This window comes from Bubalus bubalis, chromosome 12 (genome assembly GCF_019923935.1).
Source record: "Bubalus bubalis isolate 160015118507 breed Murrah chromosome 12, NDDB_SH_1, whole genome shotgun sequence".
Lineage (NCBI taxonomy): Eukaryota > Metazoa > Chordata > Mammalia > Artiodactyla > Bovidae > Bubalus > Bubalus bubalis.
Window position 1 is genome coordinate 2,699,198 of NC_059168.1, and position 11,997 is coordinate 2,711,194.

Genomic DNA, 11,997 nt, shown 5'->3' on the forward strand with positions numbered 1-11,997 from the left:
GAAACTAAGCTGTGTAGGGCTACCCAAGACGGACGGGTCATGGTGGAGAGGTCTGCCAGAATGTGGTCAACTGGAGAAGGGAATGGCAAACCACTTCAGTATTCTTGCCTCGAGAACCCTATGAACAGCATGAAAAGGCAAAAAGATAGGACACTGAAAGATGAACTCCCCAGGTCAGTATGTGCTCTATATGCTACTGGAGATCAGTGGAGAAATAACTCCAGAAAGAATGAAGGGATGGAGCCAAAACAAAAACAATACCCAGTTGTGGATGGGACTGGTGATAGAAGCAAGGTTCGATGCTGTAAAGACCAATATTGCATAGGAACCTGGAATGTTAGGTCCATGAATCAAGGCAAATTGGAAGTGGTCAAACAGGAGATGGCAAGAGTGAACATCGACATTCTAGGAATCAGCAAACTGAAATGGACTGGAATGGGTGAATTTAACTCAGATGACCACTATATCTACTACTGTGGGCAGGAATCCCTTAGAAGAAATGGAGTGGCCATCATGGTCAACAAAAGATTCCGAAACGCAGTACTTGGATGCAATCTCAAAAACGACAGAATGATCTCTGTTCATTTCCAAGGCAAACCATTCAATATCACAGTAATCCATGTCTATGCCCCAACCAGTAACGCTGAAGAAGCTGAAGTTGAACGGTTCTATGAAGACCTACAAGACCTTCTAGAACTAACACCCAAAAAAGGTGTCCTTTTCATTATAGGGGACTGGAATGCAAAAGTAGGAAGTCAAAAACATCTGGAGTAACAGGCAAATTTGGCCTTGGACTACGGAATGAAGCAGGGCAAAGGCTAATGGAGTTCTGCCAAGAGAACGCACTGGTCATAGCAAACACCCTTTTCCAACAACACAAGAGAAGACTCTACACATGGACATCACCAGATGGTCAACACCGAAATCAGATTGATTATATCCTTTGCAGCCAAAGATGGAGAAGCAGTTGGTGGTGCCCCCCCCCACAACAACCAAATAATAGTTACAGTAGAACATCACAGATTGCCATAACAGATACTATTATATCTTGTTATATCTTGTTCTTACAGTGAAAAAGCTTGAAAATCAGCAAGAGTGACCAAAATGTGACACAGGCACTGAGCAGATGCTGTTGGACAAATGGTGCCGGCAGGCTTGCTCAAGGAAGGGATGCCATAAACCTTGCATGTGTAAAAAACGCAGTTTCTGTGAAGCACATTGAACCATGTAGGCCTGTACTGCATTTCATCAGTTCTCAGATGCACGATTTTTTGCATTTTAACATCTCTCTAGTCTCATAATTGATGATGTCTTGGATTTGATGAAATACAATAAATGTGATCTTTTTATTGTTTTACAGCCTCATTCCTTTTTTAAAAAAATTAATTGAGTTCATTGTGTTGTTTTTATATATGTACAGTGGTTTGAAGTTTTTTTTTTTACTTCATATGTTTTTTAATATTATTTATTCAATTTTGGTTGCGCTTGGTCTTCGTTGTGGCACTGGGTTTCTCGCTGCAGTGGCCTCTCTTACTGTGGAGCGCGGGCTCAAGGCCTGCAGGCTCGGCTGCGGTGGCCTCTCTTACTGTGGAGCGCGGGCTCAAGGCCTGCAGGCTCGGCTGCGGTGGCCTCTCTTACTGTGGAGCGCGGGCTCAAGGCCTGCAGGCTCGGCTGCGGTGGCCTCTCTTACTGTGGAGCGCAGTTGCACACAGGCTTATTGGCCCTGCAGCATGTGGGATGTTCCTGGACCAGGGATTGAACCCTTGCATTGGCAGGTGGATTTCTTTACCACTGCACCATTAGGGAAGTCCCTTATTCCTTTCTTGACCATCTGGTTAGTGGTCTAGTAGTAATAGCTTTTGCTTGACTCTGGACAGTTTTCATTCCATCCAGCTTTGGAGCAGCAGCTGCTGCTGCTGCTAAGTCGCTTCAGTCATGTCCGACTCTGTGCGACCCCAGAGATGGCAGCCCACCAGGCTCTCCCGTCCCTGGGATTCTCCAGGCAAGAACAATGGAGTGGGTTGCCATTTCCTTCTCCAGTGCATGAAAGTGAAAAGTGAAAGTGAAGTCGCTCAGTCGTGTCTGACTTTTAGCGACCCCATGGACTGCAGCCTACCAGGCTCCTGCGTCCATGGAATTTTCCAGGCAAGAGTACTGGAGTGGGGTGCCATTGCCTTCTCCGGCTTTGGAGCAGAGGTCTTCCTGTATCTGATTACTGGGGGTAGGGGAATGGGTTGGGGAGGACCGTGGAGCATAGATGCTGAAAGAATGAGGCAGAGCATGATGCTTCCAAAGAATGTGCTTCTGAACCCAGTCCCCTGCATTGGCACTGAACCCAGGGCATGTAAAGTAGGATTCACACACAGACGTGAACTTCCCTTTCTGCTTTGCCAGAAGATTCTTGAAGCAAGCACAGCTTTGTGTGCAAGTCCAGGCCAGCCTCCACCCTGCGCTGTTTTTACTAGTGACAAGGGGCATGGCTGAGATGAGTTTGCTCCAGTTCTGTACCCAGATCTGCACAGCCTAGGCCAGTAGTCACTACCCACCTGTGGCTGCTAAGTTCTTGAAAGGTCAGCAGTCTGAATTGAGGTTGAGGTGTGCAGTGAGTACCGAATACACAGCAGATTTCCAAGACCTAGTACCCCGCAAAGGCAAAGTATCTATTCATATGTTTATGCTGATTGCATTTTGTGATATTTTGACTGTACTGAGTTCATCATAATATATTATTAATTTCATTTCTTTTTATATTTTTTAATACAGCTACTCAAAAATTTTGCCTTGCATTCTATTTCTTTTGGACAGGCATAAAGGTTATAGCTTCCCTGGTGTCTCAGTGGTAAAAAAAAAATCCACCTGCCAATGTAGGAGTTGTGGGTTCAGTCCCTGGGTTCAGAAGATCCCCTGGAGAAGAAAATGGCACCCCACTCCAGTATTCTTGCCATGGTTAGAGGACCCTGGTGGGCTACAGTCCATAGGGTCACACAACTTAGTGACTAAAGAACAACAATAATAGGCTTGTAGAGGGAAAGCACTTAGCTGAAGCAGAGTAAATTCTTGAGATTTCCGCAGCAGTCCCCAGCATTCTGAGGCTGGGCTTCTCTCAAGCTTACGTTTTCTCTTTAAACGAGCAGCTGCCTGACCTGAGGAGGAAGGACGAGAGTCACAGCCTCATGCTCTTCCTCCCACATAGTTTGGGCTCTAACTGCCCAGGTTACCATTGTCTTCATACCCCTGCGTGACTTTCGTGAAAACAGAGGGCAGCATTCAGAATTGGGGACGCTTCCCTTGGAGACTTCCGACATGGCCCCCTTGGCTCCTGGGTCCAGATGGTCCCTGGGGAGCCGGCGTCTCTGGCGTCAGGGCCCTGTGTCCTCAGTCCAGCTGCTCATTACCATGTCTGTTCTGGTCCAGACGCCTCCTTGTCTAAACCATGTTTGCAGCGTGGAGTCACGCAGACCTGGGGTGTCCTTGGGCAGCTGGGTGTGGGGTCTGAGATTTAATCCTCACGGGCACTTGGAGAGTTAGGTAGTGAGAAGCTAGGAATAATCTCTCCTGATGCATGGCGCGTCATGGGAACACAAATCAGCTTCCATCCTTCTGGTGGGCTTGTCAGTCAGGACAAGGGAAAACAAGAGGCCTCCAGCAAGCTGTAATGTTAGCGTCCTCTCCCTGCAGGGAAGTCCCACCTGGCCATCGTGCAGAAGGTGAACAACGAGGGCGAAGGTGACCCCTTCTACGAGGTGCTGGGCCTGGTCACCCTGGAGGACGTCATCGAGGAGATAATTAAGTCCGAGATCCTGGACGAGTCTGAAGACTACCGTGAGTCCGGGCTTCTGTGTGTTTCCAGCTCATCTGGTCTCAAGTTTACGGAGACATGTGTTTATCAGAGGCTGGAGATCCCCATGTTCGAAGTGGGGCTGGATCTCGGGGCAGGGCTGTCACATCCCCAGGCCCCTGTCCTTGCCCTGCGGGGGCTGGGATCACCTCTCACTGGAGGTGGGGCTCACCTGTGGCTGGACTGCCCCTTTGGTGGCTGTGCAGTCCCGGCACTGGACTAGGCTCTGGCCCGAATGGGCGCTGCCCAGTCTTCCTCTTCCTTGCAAGGCCTCTTGTGCTGTTGTACATTGTAGAAGTTCTCAAAGAACCCCCAGCTTTACTGCCGAGAGGTTCTTCCCCAACCAGATGATCTTGGGGCCTGTGGTTGTGTCTTAGGAGGGCCTGCCTCTCAAGTGGCTGCAGTCTGCAGGGCAAACACAGCCCATGCTTGGTGGGGACTCACAGGGGCCCCAGAAAACTAGCTGCCCGCCCCTGTGAGTTTGCACGTGAATCTCTTTGCCCGTGTGCCTGTTCCCCAAATGCAACGTCTTGGTTCGGCTCCTCAGACAGCCATAGGCACGGGGTCTGCAGATCAGCGGCTGTTTGGCACGAGTGATGCTCATACTCACGCTTCCTGGAGGGGGGCTGCTGTTTTATGTAAGCTTTTTGCTGTTACGTCTGCATTATCTGCTCCCAACTTCAAGGAGGGAAGCAGGCCTTTCTGCTACTTCTCAGGCCGTCCCTGGAACTCAGGCCGCTGCCCCTCTGACATGGGTACTGGATCATTGCCTGGTGGGGGTGGCAAGGCAGGTTCCGGCAAAGCAGCGGTGCCCGGGACAGGGCCTGGGGTCCTGATGCCGTTCCCCCAGGAGCCCCAAGGCCTTGGAGGCGGGGGCGGCAGCAAACCCCTCTGTCCGGTCTTGTTGGTGGAGAGCTCCTGGCGCCTCAGCAGGCCCTCTTCACCCCACCCCAGGAGACACCATAGTGAAGAAGAAGCCTGCATCTCTGAACGCCCCTCTCAGGCAGAAAGAGGAGTTCTCCTTGTTCAAGGTGTCTGACGATGATTGTAAAGTGAAAATCTCACCTCAGCTGCTCTTGGCTACCCAGCGCTTCCTGTCCCGAGGTGAGAGCCGGGGTGGGCCTCGTCCCTGCTCTCTGGCTCACCCCGCTGCCCCCTGCCGTTCCTGGCGCTCCTCTCTTCTGCCATTAGCATCTCGGTTCACCGGAGGGTGGCTGTCCTCTGCCGACGACAGAGAGCTGCGTCCGGTGGGTGTCGGGGAGGCTGGGGGAGCTGAGACGGGCAGTGGTGTGCTGACACGGGCTGTGCTGGGCCCAGAGGACGGTGTCCCCATCCCTTTTTCCCGCTGTGGGGCAGAGGTGGATGTTTTCAGCCCGCTGCGGGTCTCTGAGAAGGTCCTCCTGCACTTGCTGAAGCATCCCAGCGTCAACCAGGAAGTACGGTTTGACGAGAGCAACCGCCTGGCCGCCCACCACTACCTGTACCAGCGCAGCCGGCCGGTGGACTACTTCATCCTCATCCTGCAGGTACTTGCCAGCCGGCCTGCAGCCCACTGCTTGCCCAGAATGTGGGGAGGGTGTAGGAAGAGGAACACCCAGGTGCATGCCCCCTGGATAGGCAGGGTCCATGCTCTCTCCTCCTGCTCTTTGCTGGCAGGAAAGGTGACCTGTCCACCCCTCTCCCTGTCCACTTTTCCTCCCTCTCTCCTTGCACCTCCCAGGGCAGGGTGGAGGTGGAGATCGGTAAGGAGGGCTTGAAGTTCGAGAATGGGGCCTTCACCTACTACGGGGTTTCTGCCCTGACAGCGCCATCCTCGGGTAAGCTGGGCACTCCTCTTGGCGCTGGAGGCGGGGGTGGGTGGGCACTGTGGGAGCTCCCCAAGCCCTCTTGCAGGGCGGTCTGCCTGGGGACCTGTTGGCCCTTACCGTCTCCTGGCTGTGTGGAGGGGAGGGCAGGGTTTCTTCAGGCCTCGTCTTTGCTGTTCTTCCGACCCCTGCCAAATCTGTCCCCAGAGGAGCGCATTTGCCCTCCTGTCCAGAGTCCCGGGCTGCATTCCCTCGCTGGGGTGATCAGTAGGATGGATCTCAGAGGCTGGGCAGGGCCTGGCCGCTCCCCCATTGACAGCTGACGTCACTGACTGTCCTTTCTGCAGTTCACCAGTCCCCCGTGTCCTCGCTCCAGTCCCTCCGCTATGACCCACCGCCCGAGCCCACTGACAGCACCCGCCTGTCTGCGTATTGTCCCGACTACACCGTGAGGGCCCTCTCGGACCTACAGTTCATCAAGGTGACCATCTGGGTTGCTCCTTAGTGCTTTTTAACCAGCTTTGTGTCCCCAAGGGCTAGACTGGCTGGTCACAGGTTAGAATGGATTAAATCGTGATTGAGTCTCAGAGCAAAGCCTTGTAGTTGCTCTGAAGGACAGGTCGCCTGGCCGCTCTTTCTGCTGGCGGCCTAGGCGCCCAGAGTCCTTGGGGACCTTAACGCCGTAGCCAGTGGCCCCAGGCGCTTCCTCTCTCCTTGTCCTGCAGGCTGTGGCTCCACCCCTAGTTTGAGTGCTGGAGGGCAGGAGGGGCTGCTGTGGGCCTGCGTCTCACTTTGCCTGCCTGCCCGCACGAGTTGCAATGCTTCCTGCACCCCAGGTCACTCGGTTGCAGTACCTCAATGCACTCCTGGCCACCCGCGCCCAGGCGCTGCCACAGTCCCCGGAGAACACAGAGCTTCTGGCCATCCCTGGCAGCCAGACCAGGCTCCTCGGTGACAAGGCGGCCACAGCCCCAGGTAAGCCCGGGTCCCGCAGTGTCGACCCAGGGTGAGCGTGCCCTCCACCCTCCCGGCTGCACACACACGGTCCTGCTCTCTGCCTCGCCCTGCCCTCCGTCCGTTCTTTCTCCTTTCATCTCCCCATCCTTTCTGTCTTGTGTTTTTAATAATTTGGACAATACTGAGCTACAGCCCAGCTGTCATTTTGAGTAGAGCACGTAGGTCAGCATTTCCTCTCAAGGGCCTGCAGTGGGGGTTGGTTTATTTAGGGAATACAATTAGCCCTTGAATAGCATGGTAAGGGGCGCCGGTTCCCTGTGCGGTAGGAAATGTCTGCATACCCGTGGTCGGGCCTCTGCATCCGCAGCCCCACACGCACGGGCGCCGTCAGCTGCGGCCGGCGCGGTGCTGCAGTGTCCACTGGCGGAAAGAAACCCGCATGTAAGCGGCCCACGCGGTTCAAACCTGAGTGGTTTAAGGGTCAGCCCTAGTTGCTAAATGGGAGTAAGGGTGGATTCAGACACACTACTGGTCATTTAGGGAAGATCCCCTGCAGGAGGGCCTGACAACCCACTCTAGTATTCTTGCCTGGAGAATCCCCATGGGCAGAGGAGTGTGGTGGGCTACAGTCCTTGGGGTCGCAAAGAGTCGGACATGACCAAATGACCAAGCACAGCACAGTGCCTGGAAAATGAAGATTTAGGTCCAGTGGGCCTGATTCAGAGATTGGGTGGCAAGTAGACCCCATCCCAGAACCAAGAGGGGCACCTGCTGAGGTATTTGTTCAGGGTACCCCTCCCGTGGGACTCCCCTGGGAGCAGGAGAAAGAGGACTCTGCAGGGGGAGAGGGGAAACCCCACCCTAACTGTGTAAGGAGGGAAAGCAAAAAGGAGTCTGTAAACGAGGGGCTTTGGGTGGGCGTGGCAGGACAGGTGAGAGAGCTCTCCTGGCCTGGTTGTTCAGGAAGCTCCCGGGTGGGGCTCTGAGGGCCAGGGTTTGGTGGGGCTTTGGAGAGGCCGCAGGGGGCCTGCAGGGGTCTGACTCCCCTTGCTCCACCCCCCAGAGCATCTCACCCTCCAGTGGGGACACCGAGATCTTCCTGAAGGCTGCCTGTGCCTTGCACTGTTTTGAGAGCCCGCCTTGTCCTGACTTGGCTAAGATAACTTCCCTGAAGCTGTCAGAAGTGGTAGTTGTTATGCCCATTTTCCGGATGAGAGTTGCAGCCCAGGAGAGACAGGCACTCTGGCTTAGAACCTGGGCGCACCCTTGGCCAGTGGGTTGTGGTGCCTCACAGGAAATGGGTCTGGTTACTGGAGCCACAGTTGGGAAGAAAACATGTTTCAGTAATGGCCAGGTGCTTCCTGAGATGTCGGGGGCAGAGCGCACCCTGGGCCTCGCTGTGGCTCCACTCCGTGAGTCTGGTGCTGGTGAAGGGCTCCCGGGTTATGCTGGGTCCTGGAGCCGGGCACAGTCTCGGCCCTTTGTGAATGAACAGATCGTTCGTTCCCTTCAGCCTGCTCCCGTGTTTACCCACCATGACCTTTTATTTTGTGAGACATCCCCTGCACGGAAATTCACACCATCTCTTTAGACTCAGGTCTCGAAATCCAGTGCGAGTTTGTTTTTCAGAATGTGAGCCCTTTGGTTTTAGTTTTCTCACGTGTGAGCCTTTTCTGGCTCCATCTCCTACTCAGACTGCACAGGTTGTAGTTAAGGTACAAATCTAAGAATCCTGGTTTTTCTGTTCATCTTTTACCATATACCCAGAGTTTTTTTTAAAAATCCTGTTGTGGTTTCAGCCACTTGTTGGCCAGTCCGCCGGGGGAATGGTTTGTAGTGGCTTGTGGGTCATTTCCTCTTTGTAATGGATTACTAGCCTCTATAGTCACAATGTTAAATCTTCCCTAAATGCAGCCTGGTGTTGGCCCTGGGCAGCCCTCAGGGTCTTGCATTTCATCTCTCTTAACCTCGTGCTTTGCTGCTGAGGGAGCTCGGTGGACATGTCCCAGTGCCCTGCTGAAACAGCGCAGGTCAGAACTGCCTTCTGAGTGACTCCGGCTCTAGGTTCCCCAGCAGAGAACTACTTTTATTGAAATGCTTGGAAAGCACCATAATTTGCAGCTGCATATAGCTGGGTCGGCAAATGGCCTGAGGGCCAAGTCTGCCCTTTCTCATAGGGTTTTATTGGCAGTGCCCACCTGCTGATGGCTTGCATGCGGCTGCCTTTGAGCTATGACAGTGGAGCTGAGTCGTTGTCACCAAGACCCACAAATCCTAGGCATGCTCTTTGACACTGCTTTCTGAGCTCTGGGCTGCTGTTTGCAGTTTGGAAGCTCTCCACGCCCGTTGCCGCCCGAGCGCGGTTGCCAGGGAGAGCCACGCTCAGTGCTGAGCCGCCCAGGCCCCTCTGGCTTCGTGGCCTCGCCTCAGCCGCGCTGCCGAGCGGGGGCCCTGCGGGTTCAGCTCTGTAGCTCGCATCCTCTCTCTCTCCCCTTCTCCCCACCTCTTCCTCTGCTCTCTCTCTAGCCTTCCCGGTAGACCTTTCCCTCTTTGGCACATTTGGAAACTGCAGTTGATAATTGACTGTGGACTAGTGAGCATTTTTTGTTTAAGACAACACCCCAGGTAAATATCTCTCCTTTTACCTCCTCTTTGCTTCCCTTCCCCAGCCTGTTAGCTGCTGGGGGGGCCCTTCAGGCCTCTCCCCCCAGAAGGGAGGCTCTCCTCCGTGAGGGATGAGGGGCACTTCCTGTCCCTTGTTGCTGTTTCTCGGGTCATTTTCTTAGAAGGCAGGAGGCCTGGCAGTGACCGTTCCTGCTGGGGCCAGGTGTGCTGTCCAGGGCAGGTGTCTTCCGCCTGGCTGCATGGCCTTGGCCTCCTGTGGGCAGCAGCCCTGCCTCCCCTGCCTCTCGGTGATGGCCTCTGTCCTCACAGTGGTTTTCTCTCATGAGGCTGACCGTTTTCCTAACTAAATCCTCCTGGCTCTGCCTCAGTGCCTCCCGAAGAGGCCTGAGGCTCCAGTGCCTCGCCCGCCCGCGCCCTTCCTAGAGGATTTACACCTTATTTCGTAGGACCCACTCCCTTGATTGATGCTCTAACGCTGACTCTCCTCTCCTCTCTAGGATCCAACCACAGCAGACCTGGCCTCCCAGCAGAGGAGAGCCCTGGGCGGAACCCGGGAGTTTAGCCGCTTGTCAAGCAGCCCCAGGTCTGGGGAACAGACAAGCACGTGGGGAACTGGAGCAAGCTGGAAAGCACCTTCCTGCCAGCCCATCCTGTCCCCTGCAGGCCACGTTTTAGATGGCCTTGTACATGCAGGTCCTGGCTGTCCTCCGAACCAGACATCAGTGCCAGGAGCCTTCAGCAGGTTCTGCGCCCCCACCCCTAGAACATGGGGGTCATTGGGGGCCAGCCCTCCAGGTCTGCTTCCGAATGGAATGAAAGGAACAGCGTCATCTCCAGTCCCCAGGGCCAGCCTCCCTGTGACAGTGTATTTATACCTCTTCCGGCCAAGCCACGATGTGAGCGCGGTAACTGCCTTCCTGTGGCCGTGACCTGTACTCTCTCTGCTTTATTTGCCAACCTTCTGCTGCTGGCAGCATTTCTCGAGCAAACCAAGAGCACCACTGTGGGCTGGGGGTTCACATCCATGGCCTTGGCCACAACCACCTTGTTGGCTTCCCTTATGACACTATGCTTCGGAGCACGCACCTGGCCTGTCCCACGTGCCAAACCTGGAAGCAGCTGTGTCCCTCCAGGCCTGCTGCCTCCCATGGAGGTGGCTTTTCTTGCCCTGTCCCAAGCCCAGAGCGAGCACACTGGCCCCTGGGGGGTTCAGGAGCCCCTCCTTCCTGCCGCGCCTCCCCCTGCCTGGCTCAGTGGCCACTAACAGTCTTGTCGTTTTCCACGTGTTAAGAGGGAGGTCACAGGTGAGGGGAAGGGTTGCTGTGATGCACCTGGTCCGTTGTCGTCGGATCCCAGAGTGGGTCGCCGGTGGCCCCTGGGGTGCTGTGTGGCTGGAAGGCGCCTAGAGAGCAGCAAGGGAGGCAGGGCTGGGTGTGGCCCAGGTAGACCCCCATCACCTTTCTTTGGAAAAAAGGTGACATCAAAAGTTTTTCTTAGAGCTCTGAAACATTTTAAGCTCTTGGCTTTATTCCCGTTCCAGCTCTCTGGGGCTTTAGAGAAGTGGGAACAAGAAGGCGTTTTTGTCGTCTTCCAGTTACCTACATCCACCTTCCATGGTGCTTTAGCTGCGCAGAAACTGGGGCATCATGGGGACCCCGGGGAGGGAGGCAGGAGGGTTTCTGGAACCTTTCTCAGTGGCATTTGGGTCCTTATCAAGGATCAGTGGGCGTGAAGGCCAAAAAACAGTGGCATGCTCACTTAGAAACTCTTCTCAAGGAATTCTCTCCCAAGAGCAAACCCAGGTGGGAAATAGATACTTGAAAATTTTTTCTCTCTGCAGAAGAGTGTTAACCTTGGCTGCACATTGGAATCACATGGCAAGTTAAATATACTGCTCCCTGGGCCGCTCCCCACAACCCACCCACCCAGGGATTCTGATTTACTCAGTCCAGGCATCAGGATTTTATTCTGTAAAATTATTTTATATTCACAGATCATGCCTGCTTACCTGAATGTTAACATCTTCTATAACCTTGGTGCACTTATCAAAATTAAAAAATTAACATTGGTACAAAACTGTTAACTAAATTACAGACTTCACTTAGGTTTTTATCTAATTTTCCATAATGTCCTTTTCTGTTGCAGGACCCAACCCAGGACACCAAGTTGCATTTAGAGCTATTGCCTTTTTCCCTATTTTCTCCTATAACTTTCTACTTTGAAATAATGACAGATTCATAGGAACTTGCAAAGCTAGAGATCCCATGTATCCTTCCTCCAGCTTTCCTCCATGATGACACTGTCTTACATAGTTAGACTACAGTATGAAAACCAGGAATCTGACTCTGGTGCAATGTGGGTATGTAGTTCTGTAGCATCTTATCACATGTAGGTTTGTGTAACCACCACTTCAGTCTAGATACAGAATTGTTCCTCACTAGGATCTCCCCACAACGGACGCTCTTAATGCCACACCCACCCCCTCTGGCCACTACCCCCAATCCCTGGCAACCACTAATCTGTACATCATCTCTGTAATTTTGTCATTTCAAGAATGTTGTATAAATGGGATCCTACGGTATGTAAGTGTTGGGACTGGCTTTTCTTACTCGGCACATTGTTCTGGAGTCTCCTCCAGGCTGCTGCACATGTCAGTCAGTCGTTGCTTTGTGATTGCCGTGTGGTATTCTACCACAGGCTCAGTCCTGTCGAAGGACATCTGGGTGGTTTCCAGTTTTTGGCTATTCCAAATAAAGCTGCTATGAACAGTCA

General features: G+C 53.6%; 1 protein-coding gene across 3 annotated transcripts in view; it reads left to right on the forward strand.

Annotated features, from left to right (window-relative positions):
- Positions 1-11,997, forward strand: part of CNNM3 (cyclin and CBS domain divalent metal cation transport mediator 3) — a 33,914-nt gene extending 21,917 nt beyond the window's left edge. Inside the window, exons 2-9 of one of the 3 annotated variants that reach the window (XM_045162188.1) lie at positions 3,679-3,822; positions 4,793-4,942; positions 5,195-5,364; positions 5,559-5,655; positions 5,991-6,124; positions 6,480-6,618; positions 9,127-9,225; positions 9,723-11,997. In XM_045162188.1, the coding sequence (XP_045018123.1) occupies positions 3,679-3,822; positions 4,793-4,942; positions 5,195-5,364; positions 5,559-5,655; positions 5,991-6,124; positions 6,480-6,618; positions 9,127-9,176 (884 nt within the window). In that variant the 3' untranslated portion in view covers positions 9,177-9,225; positions 9,723-11,997. Of the gene's footprint in view, positions 1-3,678; positions 3,823-4,792; positions 4,943-5,194; positions 5,365-5,558; positions 5,656-5,990; positions 6,125-6,368; positions 6,619-9,126; positions 9,226-9,722 lie in introns of those variants that run through there. The other 2 variants (XM_025260648.3, XM_045162189.1) reach the window with 2 other exon arrangements.